This window comes from Python bivittatus, unplaced genomic scaffold, assembly GCF_059951505.1.
Source record: "Python bivittatus isolate LINGU-HERP-01145 unplaced genomic scaffold, Pbiv_v1 ctg000480_np1212, whole genome shotgun sequence".
NCBI lineage: Eukaryota > Metazoa > Chordata > Lepidosauria > Squamata > Pythonidae > Python > Python bivittatus.
In genome coordinates, this window is record NW_028277075.1 from 12589094 (window position 1) to 12615923 (window position 26830).

Genomic DNA, 26830 nt, shown 5'->3' on the forward strand with positions numbered 1-26830 from the left:
GAGGTTGTGTGGTCATATGAGGACTTAATTGTAGAACAAACAGAGTAAATGGCTTGAGGGCAACGGAAAGCCTGAAAAAGTCATGGTTGGATGGAGTCAATGAGTCCCTCAAACAGAAAAGCACCGTATGAAGAAGTATTGTACAGACATACAGTAGTAGGAGGGGTGATGGTTTGCAAGAATAGAAAAGTATCATATGGGGTTATGTAAAATAGATTTAATTAGATTTATTTTTCTCTTATAGCCTACATTTAATTTCTTTTGCTCACTACTTCTCATTCCTTTCCTGACCTTTATATAACATTTATCCTGAAAGGGAATAGTATGGTGACTTCCTAGGTATGCATATATTATTCTCATCTCATTTGGATACTACAACAGTGACCTCTACTGGTAATTCATTAGCTCTGTCTCTAGAAAAAGGGTGAGGAAACACTCCCTATTTCTGTAATTAAAAAAAAAAAAATAATCTTTTTATTAGTAGGGTAAAATAGAACTATTACACAAGATGGTCATACCCAATTCAGAATAGGTCACTTCTGTAGCCCTGAGAAGAATTTTACCTCAATCAACATTTATCCCTAGTATTATACTTTACTAATAACTGCAATTAACATAACAAAGAAGATGCAAAAGCATATTTCACATAAAAAATATTAGTTAGCGGGTCACACTTAGGATGAGAGGAACCTTATCCAAGCTTTATACATTCCATGCATTCAATATCTTGCATATAATCCCAGTATAATAATAAATAAACCAACAAACTGCACTGCTAATAAGGGGTGTTGAAACAATATAGAATAATAGAGCTGGAAAGGGCCATTTTAGGTTATTGAGTCTACCTCCAGATTAGTGCAGGATCCAGATGAAACCATTCTAGACAAATCTACTGTGGCCTCCATTGGAACACATTCAGTGAAGGCAGCTCACCGCTTCTCTGAGTAATTGATTCCACTATTAGGAAGTTTTATTTTAACATTCATTATGAATCTGTCTTCCTACAATTTATTCTACAGGTAGTCCTTGCTTAATGTCTGCCCCATTTAGTGACTGTTCAAAGTTACCATGGCACTGAAAAAGTAACTTTACAACCAGTCCTCACACTTATGATCATCTCAGTGTCCCGGCAGTAACATTCAGGTGCTTTGCAACCAGCAGGTGTTTACCACCATCACAGCATCCCAGAGTCATGTGATCACTATTTGCATGCTTCACAGCCAGCTTCCGACAAGCAGAGTCAATGGAGAAGCCCGCAGTAAAATCGCAAGTCACAGTCATGTGGTATCTCACTTCACAACTGCAGGTGATTTGCTTAACAACCGTGGCAGAAGTAAGGACATAAGCCCATCACAATCACATGATGTCTTGCTTAATGACTGCATCACTTAGCGATGGGAGTTGCTGCTCCTAATTGTGATTGTTAAGCAAGGATTACCTGTATGTCCAACCCTCTGGAACAATAGGGAACAAGTTTTGACCTTTTTCTGTCTGATATTCTTTCAGTATTTGAAAAGAGCTATCATATTCTCCCCTCTATTTTCTCTTCTCAAGATTAAAAATGCCCAGCTCCTTCCATTTTTCTTTAAAGGACTTTGGTTTTAGTTCTCTTATCAGCCTCACTCCCTTTCCTTGAACCTCTGAATAATTTTTGGTGCTCAAAATTGTATATAGTACTTAAGATGGGGTCTGACCAAAACACAGTCAGCTAGAACTATTATTTTCAATGATTTGGAAACTAGATTTCTGCTGATGCAGTCTAAAATTGGATTTCCCTTTTTTGAAGAAACATCTGCAAAAAATGAGTCAGCCTGCTAACTGATTGAGTTTGCAATCAATTTTTTTCCCAAGATCTTTTTCACAAATATCATTATCAAGTCAGATATCTCTCATGTTGTATCTCTACATCTAATTTTTTGTTTCCTACAAAATTTGCATTCCTCTGTGTTAAATTTCATTCTGTTACTTTCAGTTCATTTCTGCACTACCAATTCCTGTGGTTCTTCTGGTGGTGAAGCATGGGCAGCAATCTACCAAAACAGAACAGCCTGACCTTGAGAAGTGACATAAAAATCTGTCCTTTTTTTCATTGGTTAAACTTGGGATTCCCAATTATTTCTTTCTATTGTTTACATTTCTAAAGAGTTGAAATACAAAGAAGCTATTCAAATCTTAAAAGAATGTTTTATATCATGGACTGGATAAAGGAAAATAATTGAATGTTTAAACCTGATGAGACAGCTGTTTCTGGTCACTCAAAAAGCAGATCAAAAAATTGCTAGATATCTAGACCACATTTTTGGAGAAAAAGACAGGATATAAACCTGATAAATATATTCTTTCCTAACTTATTTCAATTGTGTAATGCCATGTGCTCTAGTTTGCCATCACCTCAGCCTCTGCTCTGCAAGTAACACACAAGATTCTCAGGAATTTCTCAGGAATACTCAAGTATTTGGGGGGCAGGGTGGGGGGGAAGGCAAGTAATAAATGTGCATTGTAACACCATGATCCAAAACCTGTGACCTAACTACATACCTCTGACATCAAGATGCATGTACAGAAGCAAGGGTTTGAATCATGACATCTCAGTGCACATCTTGTCACATTTTTCCTCATCATTGTGGTTGTAATGGACACTTATAAGCCTGCTACCCTAAGATTAAGAAGAACTTGCAGTCTTATTTAACACTGTACAAACATACTACAAATCTGCCCAGTTCTTGGTAAACTGCATCATTATAATAGTCAACATCACACCTCAATACCAAAATATCCTATGATTCCCTTTAAGAAAAGCAGGAGATCATGACAATAGCAGGACTAGCATAACTTAGTTTCAGTCTCCATCCTACTTTTTGCAGAATGCCTAAAACAACAGGCTTTAGCTGTATATATCAGCTGGATTACTGTTTCTATTGTAGATACATAAATGCTGGTGTTTAAAAGTTCCTTTTATTTAAAAGATCTGAATTTTAAATATTAAAAACTCCAAACTCCAAGCTCATAATACTATTTGCATGGAAACAACAACGAACTGCCCCAGACAGAGCTGTACCAAAATTTGGATTTCTGAATTATTTTGCATAAGGCAATACTCATTTCTTCAGACTGTTTGTGTGTCACACATTATTAGACTGTTCATTCATTAGCTCAAAACACTGAAAAGCAGGCAAAGGATTGTTACAAAATCAGAAAAATATTTACTATATTTATTTTTCCTTATCTTAGCTTCTAAAAAGGATAGAAACTCCTTTTTTATGGAAGTTGGAAATCTGGGATTCTAGCTGATCCACGTGGAAGCAATGTTCCCTTGCCCTCTCTTGTGGATGCCCATGAACCCACCTTGATTTAAAATAATTCAAAATTCCTGGAGAATAAAAAAAAATATTGATCTAGCACTGAAATATACCAATATAGATGCCATGAAGGCTTGCCCATGAGAAAACATTCCAGAGCAATGCCACCATTTAGAAAACTCTCTCACACTGCTACCCTCTATGCTTGGGAATAAAACGGCACTCCAGAAAGCTACAGATCAGCAACTTGTGTCAACAGGCAGCAGGATGTTTATTGCTCCCTAAAGGAGCAGTCATGGCCCACCCATATTCCCAAAATCCCAGTAGATTTCTGCCATTTTTTAAAAATTGGGGGGAGGAGGACATTCATCAACTAAAAAGATTATCAACCTGTATCTTAAGCCAGAGAGAGAGAATGAGAGGGAGGGAGGGAGGGAGGGAGGGAGGATAGATACTGTAGATAGATGCAGGGGGAGGGGCATGTTTCATCAGATACTGAAATCCCAAAAGCATCCTTTCCAAAAGTCTGAGCTGATAATCCTGTAAAGATCCTAACTGAGTTATGAAATGATGAAATGCAATGATTATTCTCCCTGATTTCCAAAGGAGCCCCAAGTAATGGACTTGGCCAGGAGACAATTCTGTTGCATCCTCAAAATGTTATTTAGCAGAGATTTCCCAGATGGGTAAAACTGTTTTCAGATACCTAAGTACATTTTATGAAACAGCCCCCAGATGCCTGCTATGGCAATTTAATAAGACACTTTGAGGATAAAATCATCCATCTATGTTAACTTGAATGCTGCTGTTAGAACAGGATGCAGCAAGCTGTATACTCTGTCTGGTCCAGTTGTATGGGATCAGTTTCAATTTCTCATACCTGAAAATGTAAGCAAAATGCTTATAACTCTTCACCAGACTACGTCATTCCTAATTGTTATCTAATCTAGTTTATATATGCTAAACAAAAAGTGTAGATATAATTGGTATATTTATGGCATCCAGTTAAAACATCTAAATTGGGAGAGACTAATTCTGAACTGAAACAGTAGACTGAATGAGGGATTGGTGGGTTGAAACACTATTCCTAATTGTTATCTAATCTAGTATATGCTATTCAAAAAGTGTAGATATAATCAGTATTTTTATGGCACTCAGTTAAAACATCTAAATTGCAAGACACTGATTCTGAACTGGAATGGAGGTTGAATGAGTCAAGACATTCAGTAGGGACATTCAGTAAAGAGCCTGGTTAAGCATATCTAACAATGATCCTCAAGCAAATATACTAGATGCTAACCCAGCTTCACTATAGGTAGTCCTCGAATTACAGCTGCAATTCAGACCGGGACTGCTGTCGTTAAGTGATGCTGTCATAAAGTGTGATGTCACATGACCGCATTGCTTAGCAACGGCAATCTAGGCAGTGCCAGTTGTCATCATAACCCAAGATGTGCAGGTAGTTAAACTGGAAGCAGAGGGAGCCTCAGGTGAGGAGTGCGGGGGTGCCACAGGGGGGTGGAGAAGGCCCGTGCAGGCCTGGTGCAGGCCATGCATGAGTCGGGAAGGGGTGCTCGGTGTGGTGCAAGCTCAGAAAGGCTGGGGAATGAGGGCGTGGGATGCATGCAATCGCAGGGAGGTCAAGGAAAGAAGGCATGGGATATGTGTTAGCAAAGAAAGGGGAGGGGAGACCTACCCCAGCAACTTGCGACCTTCCTTGCCAGCTTCCTATTGACTTTGCTTGGGGGAAGCTGGCAGGGAAGGTCGCAAATGGCGATCATGTGACCATGGGACACTGCAACTGGTCGTAAGTGCAAGCTGGTTGCCAGGCACCTGAATATTGTTCACGTGACTGTGGGGGTGCTGCAATGGCCAGAACTTCGAGGACCAGTTGTAAATCCCTTTGCTCAGCACCAACATAACTTTGAACGGTCACTGAACAAATGGTTGTAACTCAAGGACTACCTGTATTGTCGACAGGAAAAGGAAGGGAAATAAGGAAAACTGGGGAAATCAAATGCAAGTAAAAAAAGTCCCAAACAACTTGGGAACAGATTATTTGGTGGAATGCCTTTCCTATTGATTACTAAAATCTTTGGATGTGTCATGTGGACTCCCTGCAGATTTGTCTGGTAGTTACATGGAAGCTGATTTCTTGATGGTGCCATCCACCTTTTGGAATGCTCTCACCCTTGGTATTCTGGAAACTCCAACTGTGGCATGTTTAAGGCATCAACTAAAACTGTAACTTCACCCAAGTGTGTGGGGGTAGAGGGGCAAGGAGCAGAGTTAAATGTTTTAAACTGTTTTAAACATTATATTTTGTTTGTTGTTTAATCAATTGCTAGACAAAATTTCAAGATAACATTTTTGATATGGGAAAAACAGATAAATAGATAGGCAGGCAGGCAGACAGACATTTCCACATATTACTTCACAGGGTCATCTTACTGTACAAATTGTGTATTTTGTTATGCAATTGAAATTAATGAGAGTTTGGTCATTTCTGATATCATCACCCTGAAATACCAGGATACAACTGAACATGTAGTGGTTGCATAAAAATATCCATCCTATAGGAAAAATTACTATTATTATATTTCTGTATTATAATATTCTGATAAGCATAAGCATTTCACAATGTACTAGATGTTAGTACCTTTCTCTGTAAATGTGTTCCTCAAGAGCAGCAGTTGCTGGAAACAGCTCTTCAGAATTGTGGCAGTCAAAATTAATTGGTGGTAATGAAATATTTTGACCATGTTTGTCTATGGTATGATGTACTCTAGAAACAAGCTGCAGATCAGTGGGCAATACAAATCCAGGACAAGTGGTACATAGAAGATGAATAAGTGGGTAATCCACATCTCTGGGGAGAAAATAAAGATTACATCAGCCTTTTATGCAAGTATATACTGACTATAAAGCAACTCTTCAACAACACTATCTTACTCAAGTTAAATATGCATAGGATAGCAGCCATAATTGCACTATTCATTAGAAGAGGAACTTTCTGTACAACAACCAGAACCATATTTCAATCATATATTATATACCCACAAGTCCCCAACAGTGCCATTAGGTTAACAATCAATCCAGTGCAGAATATATTGCAGAGATATATGCATACATTATAGTGCCTTATCCATATATTCATCACACTTTACTTCAGTCTAGACTTGGTTCAAGTGAAAATTAAGTAATTATTAATTTATTAAATGTATTACAAAATCCTAATAAAAAGGAAGTCACAAAGGTCTGTAAAAATAATTCACATTGTACTAACTTCAACAGATTACCTAGATATAAAGTTAGTCAATTAACCAGTGTTATTTAGTGTGGCCAACATCAGCAAATATTTCACAAAATAAAAATGCTCATTAGAAAGTTTTAACCATATTTTTAAAAATATTATTAGATCATCTGAAAGGAAAGTCAAATTCCTTGAATTAAACTGATTTGTTCTTAATTTTATTACTTTATTATATTAGGTCAATGCCTGTTCCTACATACACCCAACATATGGATGGACGGGCCTTGTTACCCTTTTCATAAATAACTGCTTCATTGTTTAATGAAATAAGCATCTCTTGGGTCACATCCATGCAATTTTAAAGAGTAAAACAAACATTTTATTTATAAAAAGTGTGTGTACACATATATATTTACATATATAACCTACACAATATAAGCCTCAGGACTATAAAAATCCTTGTCATAACAACATAGAACAGAAACTGGCATCTTTCAGGAACACAGATTACTAGTTTTCTTATTCTATCGAACAATCACATTTTGGTTTGTTATGACAAGTCTGAAAACCTCCTAATATGTTTCAATGAAACTGTAATGAATGTGTGTAGTGAAAGAAGATAAAGATTGCTAAATAATGGATAACTGTTCTTGAGAAAATATTCAGAGCAAATCACTTTGAAATGATGAACTATGGAACTAAGTGTATGAATCACAATAAAACCAGCTTTACTTTCATCACATGCATTTCTACTTTTTTCTGGATTCTAATCTTTATGTCTTCTCCTAAACCTGAGAAGTAACTACTCTGTATTTTTCCAAATATATATCCAGATATAAACCAAGTGAATTGAATAAACGTTATCATCAACTGAAAAGTTGTCCAGCACAATTTGTTAATTGTTTTACATGTATCTAAGTAATTAAAGTTTCAGCATCCCTTCACTTGATCTCCGAAAGTGAATTAATTTATTAGACAAAGGTAATTTATTTATAGCAAAAACTAAAATATTTAGAGCACATTATAGGTAAAGGTGTGTGTTTTTACAGCACATACTCTCCTTAAGCAGTCTATTTATCATCCTTTGAAAGAAGAGACAAGAAAAACAATACTATGTGTGTGGCCTACATTTACCTCACTCAATAGGTCTTTTTTTCACAAAACCATGCTTTTTCTGCACTGCTGATAATTTGACAGTGACTTTTTATTGAACTAAAATACTCATTGTCTGCTGTCATTATTTGTTTTAATATATAATCTTGCCAACCAAATGAATTTAAAGCAATGCAGATAAGCAATGGCATGCACAGGGTCACCTAAATGCCTATTTGACTGTTTCATAAACTTTGGCATTCTTTTTCTGTGAGTCTACTCTCCGTTACTTAACTGAAAGTCATATCCATTTACAAACTTCAGACCTGCCATAAAAAGGCTCTCTTCCGTGTCCAAGAAACCTTTCAGAGCTTGAAGCACAACAAAAGCTAATTATGAAAGCTTTTTTTCTGCATCAATAAAATACTGAAGCAGTAACTCAGGATATTCCACAATAAGATATTATTGTGCCAAAAGAGTGGAGTGTAAAAGTAAATGAAAAGCTCAGGACCAGGCAAATCATGTCAGCTTAATACCAAACCACATTTAGTAAGATGCATTCCTTATATTAAAAAAGAACTTATTTCCAAGAGACTTGTGTTGTGTATCAGCTAACATTTCTGCCAGCTGTATTGTGAACACATTAGGTGGCCTTAGTCAAATCCTTATTCTCTTAAAACACCATTGTGGAGATATAATCAATCATATGTTTTTGTACAAATTACAAGAGCTGCATATGTATGAGTGATTTTAATCACTCTAAAGCTAATTTAAATGTAAAGTATTATTATTAATCAGTAGTACTACATAAAGAAATGTTAAGCCCACTTGATCTTTGTAGTCCATGTAGAAAGAAGAGACACCGGTTGTTGATAATGAGGGTCTTCTATACTTTTCTGAATTTCAACAGGTCTAGCCTTTGGAAATGCTCTTCCTTGTATCATCAAGTCCATGTCTGAAGATAGAAAGTCCTATATGAAGACAACAATAAAGTCAAGCTGCTCAAGAATATGATCAAAACCTTGATTAAAATAATTTCTGAATATTTTCATCTTGGATTGTTGGGTTTGCTTTATTGTAGACCAGAAATAGATAGAAGATAGACAGACAGACAGACAGACGGACAGACGGATGTGTATGTGTGTGTGTGTGTGTGTGTGTGTGTGTGTGTGGATTTCAAATTGTTTCCAGACTAAGCTTCCCTGCTTCAACTTAATCACAGACATACAGAAGCTAAAGTTTAATATTTCCCCTTGGTAAATTAATGGAATTTCTCCTTTGGTAAATATTGGAAAGCTATATTCACTAGGAATAATTAAACAGAGAGAACATCAAGCATTCATAGAATCATAGAGTTGGAAGGTCCATTGAGGCTATTGATTCCAACATCCTGCTTTGTGAAAAGGAACCAAATTAGAGCATCTGCCCTCTGCCTGAAGACATTTAGTGAAGAGAAAATGATCACCTCTGTAGGCAAGTAGTTCTACTACTGAACTGTTCTTAATATCAGGAAAAGTTTATCTAAAGGACTGCTGGTCTTCCGTGTCTTCTGTCTGACCTGTATAATCAGGCAGTCTTGGCATGCTCCAGGCCCCATCCAGGTCCCATCCATCAACCAGTGTCACCTGATGGGACCTAGGAACCATTTTATTTATTTATTTACTTACCTACTTACTTATATTTCAAATTTAGGCATCACCCATCTCACTGAGAGAGCAACTTTGGGCAGTTTACAATAAAACAAGAATAAATACTGATTAAAATACAATAAAACAATGCTTATAAATAAATAATGTCTTCCAAGGCACCGATGGTAAATAAAGGTTATTAACCCACGGGAGCATCTTCAGGGTGCCAGCCACCCCCAGGGTTGGTTACCCCTCCTCATACCCCATGCGAGTTGGCAGAGCCAGGTCTTCACCCCTTTCTGGAAGGCTGGGAGAGTGGGGGCCCACCTCACCTCTGGGGGGAGTGTTCTATAGGGTGGGGCAACGGCAGATGCTCTCTTCCTGGGCCATGCCAGTTGACATTCTTTCATAGACGGAGTCTGTAACATGCTTCTCTGTTGCAGTGCCTGTCCTTTGGAACACCATCCCCCTGTATGGTCCCTACTTTGCACATGTTCAAGCTCTGAAAACATGGCTTTCCCCAGGCCCTGGGCTGAGTGAGTGGTGGGTCTTGATGTTTGATTATCTTTAATGATTGCTTTTTTCTGGGATTTGGGTTTTTTAATTGTATTGTGATTGTTATTATTGTACATGCCCAGAGTAGTTGAAGAGTTGGGCAGCCTTATAAATTTTTAAAATAAAAATAACTAATTTCCTAAATTCAACTGGAATCTGCCTTCCGGTAACTTAAATCCATGATTTCATGCCATCTTCTCTAGGGGGTTAAAGAGGAATGTCTCAATCTTCTGTGTGACATCCTTTCAGCTCTTAAAAAGGGCTATTATAATGCCCCTCAGTCTTCTCTTCTCAGAGTTAAACATGTCTAATTCCTTTAATTTCAGGACTTCATTTCCAGTCTCTTGATCACTCTCAGAAACTCTGAATCTGACTTTCTCTGAATCCTTCTAAGTGAGAAGCCCAGAACTGGACAGAGGACTTGAGACTGGGTCTGATCACTGCAGTATAAAATGGACACTTCTGTTGATGTGGCCTAAAATTGCTTTTGCCTTTTTACAACCGTATCACCTTCCTGACTCACACTGATCAATCAGGAAGAATCATCTTGAATTCAGCAAACATGTCCTACCTTGCCAGCTTTTAAGAGCTATTTAGAATTTCAACAGTAGCATGTAATCAGGTAGAAATTATCTATTTGATATTCCAAAAATTTTTTTACTAAGTCCTTCACTAAAGGTTCCTGAATAAACTTAACAATTATGGGATAAGAGATCATTTCTTCTAAGAGAAACAGGAAAGTGAAATTAAAAAGAAACCACTATGGAGTCTTCCTAAGCTGCATTTAGCTTGCTAACATCTTGTTTGCAGCCCTTCTTTTTCTGCATGGGGGAGAGGGGTTTACGGGGTACTATGGGTACCTTAATTCTTGCCCTTTTACCTTTAAAACTCCTGAATTCCCTCTCAAGAGGGCTCAATCTCCTTCCACTGAAGGAAGCACCCTTTTTTCCTTCATGCCTTGCGAATTGCATATTTGCCATGCCTGCTACTTTGCTTCATAGTTTTCCTAGGAAATCCATAAATCCCTTTGGCAACTGCATTCCCAGATATGAGAAGGTCAAGTTCTCTTGCCTTCTGAGAGAGGCAGGTCCGTAGGAAAAGGAAAGCATTTCACGTACTGCTAGTAAGCACCAACAACATTTGCCATGCACCAGGATTCTCCATGGACAGACTGCTTTCCCCTTTACTCAGGGACATACTTGGATGCTCACTCAGACTTCCAGCATCATTCTTGGTCCTCAGTGTCATATTGGGAGTAAGGCACTAATGTGTGGACCAAGCAGTGCCTTCAATAATCCATAGGAGGGAAGCTGAATGTTAATGCTTTGGAATCCCACAGACTCCAACTATGCCCCTTGCAGATCCATCTACCATTCTAGCAGTTCTTCCATTTTCCAAAGAGAGAATGTGAGGAGCAACTGCCTGGCCTGGAGTGAGGAGTATTCCTGGAACCTCTTTTCTACTGAGAAGACCTCCATTTCTCTGAAGCTATATGTGACAGAGAGAAGATAGGAAGACGGTCTGGTAATTAATCTAGAAATTCTGGAGCAGAAACTGCTGCTCCTTAGGAAACACAGTAAAGACTGAAAGTTTCCTCCTATTAAGAAATGGGACATAGATTTTATGAGTCCGATCTTGTGGAAGAAATTCTGTTAGCTCTATCAACAGATTTGGAATCAATCATACATGTTATCATTTCAAGGTGATGTAAAGCAATGTTTGCTCCTAACTGCTATTCCTCATCTATCCAATATCATTTTTTATATGCTCCATCCTATGCCAGCATCTTGGGGGTGTTTGTATTTTAATTCCCATCTCATTTTAATAATCTGTCTACTGAAATTTCACTGTCTCTTCCAACCTTTATCCTCCCTTCAGTCTTTGTATTATATAAAATATATATAATACAAATATATTTTAAAAGATGTTATCATATAAACAAATAGACATCCACATGTTTAAGAACTCACTGGATCTTTTCTTCCAGCATACTCCACCTTTTTCAGCTCTTCAGTGGTAACAAAAACTTGATGATTGGCAAATGTTTGCAGTAGTCAATGTTTGCCAGATCATAGAAATATAAAAATGATTTCTCTTACTTCTAATTTTTCTTCAGTAGTGACATGCACCAAATGGTTTGGCTCTTCAGCAACTGACTTCTGCAACTGTTCAGCCTCTGTAGATGAATAATCTTCACTTTCTTGTATGCTTCGTCGCTCTTGTGAAAATGTTTTAAAGACATAATCTGATTCTTCTGTAGATGTATCAGTCGCTACTTCTGGAACCTGAGGGAGCATGTTATTACTTTTATTCCTCTGAGTTATACAAACCCTGTTTCTAATTGAGCTAAATATTTTAATAACCCAAATGTAACTCTACAATGGAGACAATTCATAACAACTATAAAGATCTGCTTTAAAATTGGGAATAACAGCTTAGGCATTCAGATCAATTCTTTTCAAAAGTTAGATTATGATACTAATATAGCTTGCATTGGGAAAACATAGACATGGTCCTAGCTATCATCTGAAATACAACCATCGCAGTCAGTAATAAGGTAATCATAGCTTGATGGTAATCATAAATATAATTCCAATCAGTGTTCATTCCAACTGCTGGCTCTTTATCTATTGAGCAGCTAAATCATGCCATCATAGATGCCTTTATTGCTTGGTTATTAATGTCACCACACCCATCAGTCCTCTAGATAGGCACGTGCATTGCAGTCACTTTCTAAAAACCATTTTTAATCCCCATTTTGAGACCTTTTATTTCCTACTTAAGTGTGCATTTTTATTATCTGCTACTTTCCAATTCCTGGATCTTGTTCAATCTCCTGCTCATCATCTCCTAGGTATTTATAAATTCAAATGAAGTTGTCTCCTCTACTAGAAATCTTATGCACCCAAATCAAAGGAATAACATTAGAGTTCCTAAATAGGGTTCACTCTCTTCCATAATTCTGTTTTCCCCCTACTTGTTTTTTTCTTAAATAATACTTTAATTTGTGAAATTATGAGTGGTTAAAGAAAGGAAAGTTTAACAAAAACTCAAAGAGAATTCTTTTGCAGAAATAAATACTGTTTACTAGTGATGTTTTAACTTCAAATATTGTAATTTGGACCCTGCAACACCTAGGCAGCTTTGGCTAATCTCAGAAAGCTAAGTAGGGTAGACCTGGTTAGGATGAGAAACAACAGGAAATCCCACTCTGTAGGCTAGACTGGGGAGTCAAGAAAAACATTGGGAAAAATACAAGGACAAACCACTCCCATACTGTTGTCCAGAAAAATATATTAACACATCCATGAAATCACCAGGAGCCAAGCCCATCTTGAAGAAGGCCTTCCCTTAGTGCAGTTTGTTCTGGGTCATACTTTGGGTCAATTAAAGAGAGTCTGTATGGAGAATTACATAGTGGGAGAGAATATTTTGTGGGGATTGGGAAAAACTATGAACAATTTATTTGAGACAGCTGCTAACATGTAGGCAATGGCATTACTACAATAGTAGTAGATGGGAGTTCTGGTTTACACTAGATCTTCAACAGGGACCAAATCTTAAAAGCCCTCATGTTGTGGAGCTCATACACACTCTAAAAAGGCATGCAAGTGCAAGCAATATGAATGATGGCATATCTACTTTGGCCCAGTATTCCACAGCTGTGACACATCTACTGAATTGAGAGATGAAGCAATGGACAATTTCTAAAAATACAAGGGCAGAAACATGTGAAAGTGATTCATCCATGTTTTTAATTCATTCTGTGTAGGGAAGAGTCAGCCACTGTTCCTCAGTATAAAGGACAAAGCACTCTACACATGCCTAGAGACACTTTTTTCATAAAATGTCTGCTGTCTCCAAGCAATAATGTCTTTAGTTTGCCCAACCCATGTTTGAAGACGCATCTCATCTCTTAATTTGAAAGCTACTGAAGTGCCAGGGCAAGCCCCATATTTCTTTACTCTATTCCAAGAGTGACACCGTCCTGGTTGCCTTAACTTCTTTCCTTCCTTCAGTTTTAGGCTAGTATGAATTTCCTGTGTCTTGTCTCAAGGAACAAGGTTTCAGGAAAAAAGAAAAAAAAATCCATGCAAAATCATCAGCATACCTTCACCTAGATCACTAAAATCATATAACAAACCTACAGAAGATTAAGATCTACTGAACACAGTGGATGTATTTCTGAGTAATATGCATTGCGCTGGCTATCAGAAAGAGAAATATGGTTTGCTATATTTTAGGGAAATATTCTAAGAATATGACACAATAGTAAATCAGTGACATAGGCTATTGAAGAAAAATTGAAATCAATATGAAGAACAGACATTTATGGTGTGAAGTAAGTTACCCAACAAAACAGCTTGAAAAAAACCATCAACAGCAGCAAAATGAGGATGAATAGGATGCATTAACCTCAATTCTGGCAATATATTCTCCCACTTCAGAGGATTCTGGCTGTATACTGTCAGAAATGCACCTTGTTTGGGAGCATTCAGGTATCTCCTGAAAAATATGTAATGAAGGACAAAACTACCTTTTACAAGAAATAAACCATCATAAGGCAATCCAAGCATTGAATAAGTCATAACTGAGTTCAACAGGATGTATTCTCTGTTGATTAACTGCAGCACAGAATCCTAAATAAATTCTCAGCCATGACAGAAGAAAGTAGCAATGAGTTATGGGTAAACTCTTAATATAGTTTATATCCTATCCCTGATCCAGATTTGAGGATGCCAAAAAACAGATGATGCTCCACAATGTATACATGTGGTGTTTACCAGAGATGTTCAGCTGTTACTTGCAATTATTTTGATGTCTGATGTTTTCATTCCTAATTAGAACTATTCATGGATTATTTTATAATTATAAACAAAAGAGAAAAGGGACCATAGACTCTTTTTCCAATCATGGAATTCTAAGTTTATAAATAGCAATATATTAAAAGTAAGCTTTCTTTCAATTTTCAGTGGATTCTAATTTTGAACTTGCTATTCGCACATAATACCAAGCATTTATACCGTAAAGCAGGGAGTTTTAACTTGCGGTGCATGGGCAGATTTCAAGGGGTCTGTGACTTTGGATGGGAAAAAGTTACAACGTTATTTTCACTAACTTCTAACTGCAATGTAGCTGTAGGCAACAAATAATTTATGGCCTCTAGACTCCAAAAATGTTTGCTAACATCAATAAATCTCACTATCTAATATTATTATATCCTTTAAAAATGTATTGTTCAGTTATTGATTTATTGGATTAATAGTAAAGCAAATATATTACTATATTACATATTTGTTATTTTTTAATATTTTCTAACTGTATTGGACCATAACTGGTTTCCTTTTTAATACAATCTATATGTATTTTATTTTAACATACAAATACATTTTTCTGAGGAGTCTGTAGGTTTCACCAGACTCTTAAAGGGGTCCTTGGCACAAAAAAAGGTTAAGAACCCTTGCCTTAAAGAGATCTCACCTTATGAAACCCTAATAGCAGGGGTGTCCATGTGTGTGTGTTGGGGGAGGTCAAAATAGGCAGTGAGAACCATGCAATGGAAGCCCTGTCCCTTTTTACATGTGCTGCATAAAACATGCTTTGAAAGGGGGTGGGGCTTTGTGCAGTCATGGCCACCATTTTGACTTTTTTTTACTCCTCCCCCTCCAAATGGGTGCAGCTGAGCATATGTCAAGCAACCCCAGTCAGAACCAGGCTCCTTTTTAAACAAATTTTACAAGATTTTACAAGATTATGTTCATGTAAAGAACAACATAATTCAAAGCTAGGACAAGACAAGAAAAAGGAAGCTAAAAACAGTTGTTAAAAAAGAATAAAAGTATCAACTAAGGTCAACCAAGTTGAAACAGAAATTTTTATTATTCTGTCATCTCACCTCAGTTCTGGAAGTGTCTTTTTTCACTTCATGGGCTTCCTCTTGAGTTTGCAAGGAAATACTCTTACTTTCGGGTACATTCTGGGGGAAAAGGAACCACCTACTGTTTCAGAATATGAATGTTATTTTCAAAACGAACGGAAAACACAAGAGACTCTCTTTCAGATCAGGAAGTGTAGCTGTACAGTAATATAAATGATTAAAAAACAAGCTGCTTTCAACTTTTGACTGAACATAGAGGTTTTAGGGAAAGTACTCTTTCCTTTTCCTGAAAGAAAGAGTCAAGCCTCTCTAAACAGCTAAGAGGCTTCCTATTACATATACTCTTAAATAGGCAGATATAAAGTTGCAACTGTTCTCATTCTTGCCTCAAAATAGAAAAAAACCAAACCAAACGGGATCAAAGTCGGGCTGAGAAAAATGGGATTTCTAGTTGTATTTAAGGGCAGGAGAGGAGGCCTCTGGCTTCCATTCCTACCCTTGACTTTAGAGGAGACAAAAAAAGGATCGTGAGTGCTGCTGTGATTCATTCCTTTTGCCGTACAAAGCTGGCCACTGCTAGCGTATTAGTGACAGTCTCTGATACACGTGGAACTGTCATACATGTTTGGCAGTGTGCTCTCAGATTGTGGGTGGCTGCCTGTTGCCCACCCCTGAAGGAGGATATGAAAGAAACAGCAATCAGGCTTGAACAATCTTTGTTGTTTCAATTGCCCCTATAGTTTTGTAAAACTCATCTGCCAAGGCTTTTAACCTCAGAGTGGTCCCTTCTCACACACACCCCCAACACACACACCAACAATTATCTGCTAGAGTTAGCCAAATTCAGATAAACTGCCTTCCTATTCCAATTCAGTATTATGTCTGCCAGAGCAGTAACCAAGGATATTTGAGGTTTGTCCAGGAATGAGGTAACCTCCAAATACCCAGATAATGGTGTTACATCCTTCTAGCATGTGGAATGAGGGAAAGCATTCCTGTGTTGGTCCTTTGGCCAGTCAAGGTATCTTAGCTACTAGGAACAAATTTCAGCATCTGATTCTCACAGAGTTTGGCAGAAGTAGGAAGACGGGAAACAACAGGGAGCCACTGACAGAAAACAAGGAGCCTACACACACACACACACACTAACTCACGCTCTTTCTATTCTAGGAATACTGAAAAGGGGAACATCCTCTTCTCAAAGAAGCTGTCACTGCTTTGGCCGCTAGGTTTCAGGTCCAATTAGTCTGAGTAAAGCAGGGTTGCTTGATAATCCACAAATAGCTTCCCAGCATCCCCTTTGCAATCCCAGAAATCTCCCAGGACTGTGCTAGCAAACAGACCACTGAATAACAGCAATGAGATTGTCCATGTTTTTGCCAAATAAGGGATAAAATGGTGTGCTGTCCTTCAAAGTGCTTAATATATCTAGTTCAGTTTTTTAAAAAATCCTCAAAAAATCAAAGTGATGTGAAAATTCTTGCTCTACCATGTCATTATGCTATTGTTAAGTTTCCCATGGCCTTCAGCAGTCCTAAAATAAAATTGTGGGCCCCTAAAGTAGAGGAATCCCCCATTAACATTTGCTCAGTCATTCCACCATCTCATTGACTGTTTATTGCACTTAACCAGCAATAGGTAACCCCCTTGCCAAGATAGGCTATGGCATTGTGGGTTGGGCTGTGGGATTTCCTTTGTTTTAGGGACATTACTCTAATATAGGGGTTCTTAACCTGGGTCCACAGACCCTCTGGGGATATGTGGATAGATTTCAGCTGGTTTGTGAATTTGGATGGGGAAAAAAACACAATTTTATTTTTATTCATCTCCAACTGAGATTCTAGGAGTTGAAGTACATGCATCTTAAAGTTGCCAAGACTGAGGAAGACTGCCGTAGGTAATAGAACAGAACCTTAGGGGGGCGATTACCCATTGGTCTGTAACTGCTGAGCAGCAACTGGATGCAGAGGAACACAATGGCAGGGGGAGAGAAAGTCAGAGAGGGGCAGAAGTTATTGTTTCCATCTGTGATGTGCTTCAGTAACCATTGAATGAGGAAGACATGAGCTGCACCTATGACACACACTGGATTAGTAGTATGTCCTCATTCTCCCAGAAAGTTGAAGAAATGGATGTGCAAGGATCTGAAAATCCTTCCTAATATCTAGAGCAGTTGACTGTTCCTTTAATATTGGGTGGACTACCCTTGACATGATTCCATTGCTGCTCATTTTAGAGAGGGTTCAGGCTGAAAGCAAACTTTCCAATCTGGCATTCTTCAGAAATATTGACTGGGATCTTTGAAGATGAAGTCCAAACATTTTTAGAGGAAAGCAGATTGGGTAAGATTGGCCTAAATTATATTTTAGATAGCTAACAGCTTATGAATTATTTACAAGCAATAGTTCAGGAGCAACCAATATCCTATTCTTCTCTAGAAGGCACAGTAAAATAATTGGAACTTTCTGGCCCAAAGGCCATAATAAAGGTTTGATTTGATAAAATAATTGGTTCTTCCATCCTGAAAAGGCTTTTTTTTTTTTTGCTATTTGGTCCTATAATCTATTATGAGAGGTATAATACTCCCCCACTGAAAAAAACCAAAGGAGTTGTCAGTTTTGCAATATTCTACCTGTTCTACAGCAAGATATTCTCTTACTCCTGCAGCTTCTGAAGGTACTACTTGTCCTTCATATTTTCTCAGGAAAATACTTGTCCTTCGTCGGGTTCGTAATATATCCTGGGAGAAATGATAAAGGACAATAACAATGCTGCATACTACATACATACCAAACATGCTATATCCCACTCTCACTTTCATATAAGAAAGTGAACAGAAGCATGCTCTTATAAACAGCCATTTATACTTCTCTGAAAAGCTTTCTTTTATCTGCAGTAGACCATGAACTATCCACTAATTTTTACCAGTATTTGCATAAATATGTAGCTTTGGATCATTTTCCTCAATAAATCAATGAACAACCAAAATGCTTTTAACTCATTTGTTTAACTGGGTTCTCTTTATCTAGTTTTAGGGCTTGTGCGGAGAAGATATCACATTTTAGGTCCTACTTATGCAGAAATATTGAAAATTCAAAAGGATTCACAAATGTTTAAGCACCACTGTAAACATTATGAACGTTTAACTACCATTTTCAGTGAACACTGTGTCTTTGCTAGTTTTGTTTTGTCTTGTTTTTCCTTGGAGTCAATCTTGATTCCTCAACTTTACTCACAAGCATTTTTCAGAAGTGGTTTGCCACTGCCTTCTTCCAGAGAGTAAATAGCCCAAAGTCACCCAGTTGGCTTTGTGCCTAAGGCAGGACTAGAATTCAGAGTCTCCTAGTTTCTAGCCTGGTGCCTTAAATTACTACACCAAACTGGATCCTGTCTTTGGGTTATTTTTAACAATTTGGCACTGCTTTGAATTTGTTATTTATTTATTTAAAATATTTATAGGCTACCCAATATCTAGAGGATCTAGATACATGTCATGAGGTACAATCCATAAAAACAAGTAGAACAATCAAACCGAGTTAAATAAATTCATTAGAACTTAACAATTTAAAGTACACAATAATAAACAAGTACCACTAACAGCAAGGCACTGCAAGGACAAAAGCCACTGACTAAGTTGGGTGTCAGAGGCCCCAGCCAGTTACTAACCACCATATTAACAGGTAGCATAACGCTAATCTACAAAAGGACTTACAAACAGTAGCATCAGAAGCAAGAAAGAGAAGACAGAGAAATGGGAAAATATGTATTATTTTGTATTTCACCTCAACAGCGTAATCTTCCCCTTCTTGCTGTACTTTGCGGAAAATGCTCCCCTTCCGTAAACTTACATCCTTACTCTGTGAAAAATAATAATGCATAAAAACAATGTACTTTGACCAAAAATCAAAAATACACACACAAAGCCCAAACTAAATTTTTAACTGTCATAGAAGAATGTAGAAATGTGTTATGCACACAATATGTTATGTATTGTCAATTTGATTTCCAGGGGTTTCTCAAAGAATACTCTCAAAACTGCCACTAATAAAATTAATGATAATTAAATTTTGTAGCAACTTTATTGCTGCAACTCTATACAAATCACCTTTCATCAAAACAATTTAATGAGATTAATGGCATTTTTAAGACAGGAGGGAAAGGAAAGCAGAATCTCTTTCAGATGAGGAATTTTCAAAACATATTTTCAAAAAAATATTAATTGCTCCCAAATATATAAACATACAATTTTATATTAACAGATGCATGGCAGAGCGTCAAAAACAAGTTTCATTATGGAAGTTCTTTGTAACTCTGACAGACCATATAATTGTACACCAGATATCAGCAAACTGGCACCTTTCAAATGTTTTTGGGCTTCAACTTGGACCAGCCTAAACCAGACTATAATAGTTTTAATTCAAAATAGGAGAGGGCACCAAGATGAAACCTTTGCATAAAACTAGGTCATTCATTGCAGCAAAAACAAAGACATAGTTTAATTCAGATAAAGAAATTTGACCACTTTCCTATTTATGTATTATCTTTATATAAAAAATATTCCAGTCAGGCGGAGCTGAGAACCTCGAGGATACCATGGAAGATATCGGTGGACACGTTGATGTCCTTGGAGACCTTGAGAATAGAGCATAGGATCAGAGGTTAAGAAACAAATGTTTTTCTTTAAGAGGGGCTCAAATATACCTGGCCTAACTGCACTGCATCTTCTGGTGTCAGTTGCACACCTTGGTATACAGATGGAGATACAAATTCGATTCCTCGTTCCTTTCTAATGTGAGATGGCTTCTTGAAATTAAAAAATAAATAAATCAGTATAAGTAGCTTACATTTCAATGATATGTTTTAGTCGTACAAAAGGGATTTAGGTATTATTTATTTATTATATGCATACCCTGCCACAATCATGCAGGACTCTCAGCAATTTCCAGGAACAGAAAAACCTCTAAAACATCCACAGTCAGATTAAAATAATGAACCCTTTAAAACATGCAAAAGCCAAAAATTCAAAACCAGGCAGCGACCCAAATGCCCTCTGGAAGAGCTCTGCTTCTTCAGCCTAAGCTCCACCAGAAGGCCATTCCAGAGGACTGGCACTGCTACAGAGAAACAGTGCCTCTGAGCCTCTCAAACTTGAGGGGAACCATTAGCTGTTTTTCCTGGCAAGCTCAGGTCGATTCTAGTGGGCAAATGCAATCCTGAAAGTAACTTGATGCCAAGCCATAAAAATCTTTATAGATTAACACCAGGATTTGGGGCCAGTCACATTCTCTCAGCCCAGCTCACCTCACAGGGTTGTTGTTGTGGGGGAAATAGGAGTAGGAAGGAGTATTAGGTATGTTCACCACCTTAAGTTATTTATAAAAATAAGAAAGGCGGGATAAAAAAATCTAAAAAAAATCTCCCTGGAAGCTTATAGGAAGTAAATGAAGGGCCTGTAGCACAGATGTTGTATGTTCCCACTGGCGAGTGCCAAACAGTATTGCATTTTGAACCACTTAAAACTTCTGAGTGGTCTTTAAAGACAGTCCCACATGGCGTGCATTGCAGTAGTCAAAATGAGTTGTGACAAAGGCAATGGTCTTTCCCTATCTAGAGATACCACCAGAGCCATCTGTGAGTTCAATGAACAAACAGTAATCTGTCGTCTTTTTTTTTTAATGCCTTCAAGTCAGTCTTGACTCCTGGCAACTGCCTGGACAAGTCCTTGCAGTTTTCTTTGCAAGATTTCAGAAGTGGTTTGCCATTGCCTCTAGGGCTGAAAAAGAGTAACTAGTCCAAGGTCACCCAGCTGGCTTTGTGCCTAAGGTGGGACTAGAACTCATGATCTCCCATTCTCTAGCCTGATGCTTTAACCACTACGCCTCTCTCACCAGTCCCATATACTCCCTCCCCATCCCACCCCAAGTCTTAGTGCAGGTCAGGCTATACTCAGTCCCCCCGATTCTTACCCATGAAGCTGTCCAACTCCAAATACAGGAGTTCTGTCCACTAGGTAAAGCAGCAGTGGGATGTCACCAGGAATCACGTACAAGACACAGGCATCGCAGGAGCACACCCCCCCCCAACCACCTCTGATTATCTGAGACCCCACAACACGGTCCCTTGAATTACTTGGTCCCAGGCCCCCTGCCAACTTCCAGATACTGGAATGTCCCATGCTCTGCTCCCTACTCATGGGCAACCTTCATTCCTGACCACCCCACCTTTTGCCAGCTCACTGAGGCTTGTCAATCCAACCATTGTGGTGTCTTCCATCACGGAAGATTCCCCCTCCTAGAAGATCTCAAGTCCAGTCCAAAATCCTACCAAAAAAAAAAAACACTCTACCTGGCTCCAGTCTGCCTCTACCACACCAATCACTATTGTTGCAGGCCCAGGCAATCAAAAAGATCATGTAACCTCCCTTCAGTCCTGCCACTGTCTCCATTGCTACTCCAGCTCCAGGCATGGTTCTTGGATGCAGTGGGATGCATTTAAATAAATATATGTGATCAGAGAATATTACTATTTGTAGATACTCAGATTCAAATCATCACTGATCCATGAGGCTCACTGTGACTTTGGGCCAATTACCCAATGTTTAATCTCACCTACTTCAGAGTTCCTAGGAGGATAAAAATGAAGAGAAGGGCCATGTATGTTACCTTGAGCTCTTTGGGGAAAACGTAAGATGCACGCATAATAAATATAATGTGATAGTTTGTTATTATATTTCCATGGATCTAGAAGTACTAACACTGGACAGGAGTGAATATAATCACCTACTCTACAGAACTGCAGCCCTTTACATGTGCTTCAGAAGTCAGAGAAGCCAGTGAGCTGCAAACTGGGGAGAAGGAATTCATGTTCCCATCCCATTCCCATTGAAATGAATAATTCATAAAAACCTAAATTCTACTCTGTTAGAATATGATAAATGTATTAATGCAGATTTTATTCAAACAGTCCTTATGTCACTGTAATAGGAAAACTTTTCATCTTTCTACAATATCATTTTGAACCTTACAAATTTCATGCTGTCTGTTTCCACTGGTGCCACTTGTATAGTTGGTAACTCCAGTTCACTTGGCTGCATTTCTTTTTTGACAGCTGACTGCTTTATTTTAAAACAAAATAATACAAATATTAGAAAGCACAAATGTATAATAATACATTTAAATTTCACTTGAGGCAGTGGTTAACATAAATACTCCTTAAATTGCAGGATTTCCTCTATTGCCAATGTATATGCAAGCAAATATCTAAACTAAAGATCACTTCTAAATAACTCAGATAATTTTCTTTGTAGCTGGCGATCTCAGAGAAAAACAAAAACTTGCTGAAACTTTATTCACACCATTAAAGATACCTGTTCAAGAATTGGCCATACAATTTGTCTATAACCCTTAGAAAGTATATAGCATTAGTAATAAAATGTACAAAGAATATTTTACACAGTAGAAGTTGTATTTTTACTCAGCATGGTCTTATATCTAAGCACAATACCTTAGTGCAGCACCGCTATATATTTCTGTGAAATCTTTGCTGTCTCTGCTAAAGAAGGAAAGAATGTAAATAGACTGACTTCAGATCAAATTTTTATGGAAGCCCATCAGAGTCAGATGTAAAATAATAACTTGGTAATGAAGCCAGTTTCAGAGCGAAAGCAGTTGCCTATTGTATCACATGTGCTATACGCTGTGATAATCTGCATGTACAGTACAGTATGTATATAGTAAACCTAGCTTTAACAAACCATTTGCAAAGAATGATTGATTGATTATGTATATCAAGTTGTTGTTGACACTTAGTGACCACACACATAGATTTTCTCCATGATGATCTGTCCCTACCTGGTCTTTCAGGTCTTCCAACAGTGCACCCATCACCACTGTAACTGAGTCCATCCACCTTGCTGCTGATCATCCTCTTCTCTTTCAGCATTAGCGCCTTCTCCAGAGAGTTAGGTCTTTGCATAATGTATCAATAAATCATCATTTACCTCCCAACACCACCACTCCAATGTATAAAACAAGTAGCCATAACCAGATATAGAGTTTCTTTTGAACTCTACTACCTCTATTTTGAGGTCTACTTTCATTATACAAAACAAATATCAAACAATGATCCAGCAAAAAATGAAAAAAAAAACTTTGAAAAACCCTGATATTTTTCTACCAGTAGAATCAATATTATCAAAAAATTCTAGGATCTAATTTAATGAACTTTGGGCACCTTGAACTAATACTTAGAATAGCATTGAAATGAAAATCCTATACAGTGGAACCTCGGGTTACGAACGCTTCTGTTAACGAACTTTTCGGGTTACGACCAGCTCCAGCCGCAAAATTTTGCTTCGGTTTGCGAACTCTGCCTCGGGGTACGATTAGGATACGCGGCCATTTTCCCTCCGGTGACACGGTCCGCGGCCATTTTCCGCCCCTGACACGTGGTCCATGGCCATTTTTCCGCCCCTGACACGTGGTCCACGGCCATTTTCCACCCCTGACATGTGGTCCGCGGCCGTTTTCCGCCCCTGACACGTGGTCGTAGGGAGGGGGACTCTCCCTCCAAGCAATAGCCGCCTCCCTGTCCCCCACACCAGAACAGATTAACGGTAATTACATTGAACCTTATGGGGAAATTTGCTTCGGGTTGCGACCAATTCGGGCTGTGACCAGAGTCATGGAACGAATTAAGTTCGTAACCTGAGGTACCACTGTAATCTCAAAGAGGGTTGTCAAGGGGTAATACTGTAGATCTCCTTCTCTGTCACTGAGTGATCCAGAGTCCTGTAACATCATTCTGTTGCCATCACTGCACTAACCACAGTAGATAATTAAATAAGACCTAAGATCTGAAGGCCTACTACTCTCTTATTTTCATACAAGGAAAAAAATAGAGGATATTCAGTTTTTTTCCACACACACATACCTGAAACAAATAAGAAATAAAAGAAAAAGATGTCCAAGCATAATAGCCAGCATGAAGCAGCCTGGCCAACATGAACAATGGGGGTCTTAGAAACGGAGTCATTCTCACATAGTTTTTTCTCCCTGCAGTTCTAATTCTCTCAATCTTGCATCACTGTCAAAGCAGTCATGATTTTCAATTCATTTATTTGTTATATGGACACATAAATAGACATAAATCACATATCTAAAACAAACAAAGCTACTAAATAGACACTCACCAAACAATCATTGCTCTCATTCATTCTTGGGTCTCCAAATGACCCAATCACTTTTTCTATACTCACTTTTCTAATTCCCACCAATCCATTCATGATCTCTAACAAAATAACTTCTTCCACTGGATCCCATTCATTGTTGGACTTTATCCAGCTAGCAAGACTGAGACTAATTAGGAAAGCTCATGAAAAATCAAAGAATGTCTGATAAGTAATCTTTAAAGAAAAATTAGGAAGCCATAAGAAAAGGGGTGAAATCGATATATATATACAAACAGCACAAATAATAGTTAATGGGAAATTGATAAAAAAAAAACTGTGGAATACAAAAAGGGACATGTCAAGGATGCCCACCTTTACCACTGCTGTTGATTTTGGTTCTTGAACTTTTGAACAGAGACATAAAACAAGATGGAAGAATTACCTGGGATGAAGGTTAAATGAGAAGTGTATAAATTAAGGGCATATGTGAATGATTTGCTTTTAATTCTGGAAAATCTTATGGAAGAATTAAATATATTAATGGAAAAGTTAAAGGAATTTGGTGCATTAGCTGGATTTAAAATTAACAAGGAGAAAACAAAAATGTTAACAAAAAAAATATGAGGATGGAAGATCAAAAGGAATTAATTGAAAAAACTGGTTTTCAGAATAAAAAAGTAAAATATTTGGGTGTTGTTATGACTAATATGAACTGATGTTATTTCAAAATAACTATGTCAATGCATGGAATGAAATAAGGAAGGACTTATTAAGATGGGAAAAGTTACAATTACCATTGTCTGGAAGAATTTCTGTGGTGAAAATGAATGTACTACCTAGAACGATGTTTTTATTTCAAACAATACCTGTTTTGAAAAATGATGTACTTTTTAAGCAATGGCAAAAGGATATATCTAGATTTATATGGCAGGGGAAGAAACCAAGAGTCAAATATAAAATTCTTCAATATGCAAAGGAAAAAGGAGGACTAAGATTGCCAATCAAACTGTATTTTACAGCTGCTGTTTAGTTTGGATGAAAGAGTGAGTATTGCTGAGAAACAAGAGAATGTAGGAATTAGAAAAACATAACCTGAGGTTTGGTTGGCATGACCTTTTACGGTAAAAGTTAAAGTTAATATAGATTTTAAAATTACTATGTGAGAAGTGCCATATTAACAATATGGAATAAATACAAGCCCAGGCTGTGCCCAAAAACACTTTTATTGGTTTCAGCACAAGAAACATTGTATAGAAAAGAAACAGCAGGCAAAGAGAAATGGTTAACATATCAATACTTAATACAGGAATATGGACAGCTTAAGATGAAGTCAAGAGAACAATTAACTGCAGAGAGATTTAGTTTTCAGTGGTTTCCATGCACACAATTAAGAGAAATATTTAATATAGATAAAAAGGTAAATGAAATTGAACAACGTAAGATGGAATTTGAAACTGAGTTATGTACACATGATGAACATGTGATTGCAAAAATGTATAAACCTTTGTTAAGATTTGGAACAGAAGAACAAGTTAAAGATAGCATGATAAAATGGGCTGATTTTGGTTATAGCAATGGGAGAGAATATGGCTAAAGGATTGAAATTCACATTGTGTTATAATTTAAGAGAGAATTTTTATAAAATGATGTATCGTTGGTATATGACACCAGAGAAATTATCTAAGCTGTATAAAGGTACTTTGAGTGTGGAAATGTGAAAAACATGAAGGGACATTTTACCATGCATGGTAGACTTGTGAAAAAGCAAAAAAAAAAATGGATACAAATACATATGTTGATAACAAAGAATTTTAAAGATAAATATTGAGATAAAACTAGCACTTTTCTTATTGGGACTTATGGATAATTATTTAGAAAAAAACTTATGGAAGGCTGATTTTATATATGGTAACTGCAGCAAGATTATTATATACACAACGATGGAGAAATACAGAA

General features: G+C 37.5%; 1 protein-coding gene across 1 annotated transcript in view; it reads right to left on the reverse strand.

Moving 5' to 3' along the window:
- TTC6 (tetratricopeptide repeat domain 6) overlaps positions 1-26830 on the reverse strand; it is a 97019-nt gene that overhangs the window by 64014 nt on the left and 6175 nt on the right. The window contains exons 2-9 of the mRNA XM_088146734.1: positions 22730-22819; positions 20407-20508; positions 19488-19562; positions 18338-18445; positions 15724-15804; positions 11927-12112; positions 8473-8615; positions 5959-6168 (exon numbers count right to left, since the gene is read on the reverse strand). Of these exons, the coding sequence (XP_088002860.1) occupies positions 5959-6168; positions 8473-8615; positions 11927-12112; positions 15724-15804; positions 18338-18445; positions 19488-19562; positions 20407-20508; positions 22730-22819 (995 nt within the window). The remainder of the gene's footprint in view (positions 1-5958; positions 6169-8472; positions 8616-11926; positions 12113-15723; positions 15805-18337; positions 18446-19487; positions 19563-20406; positions 20509-22729; positions 22820-26830) is intronic.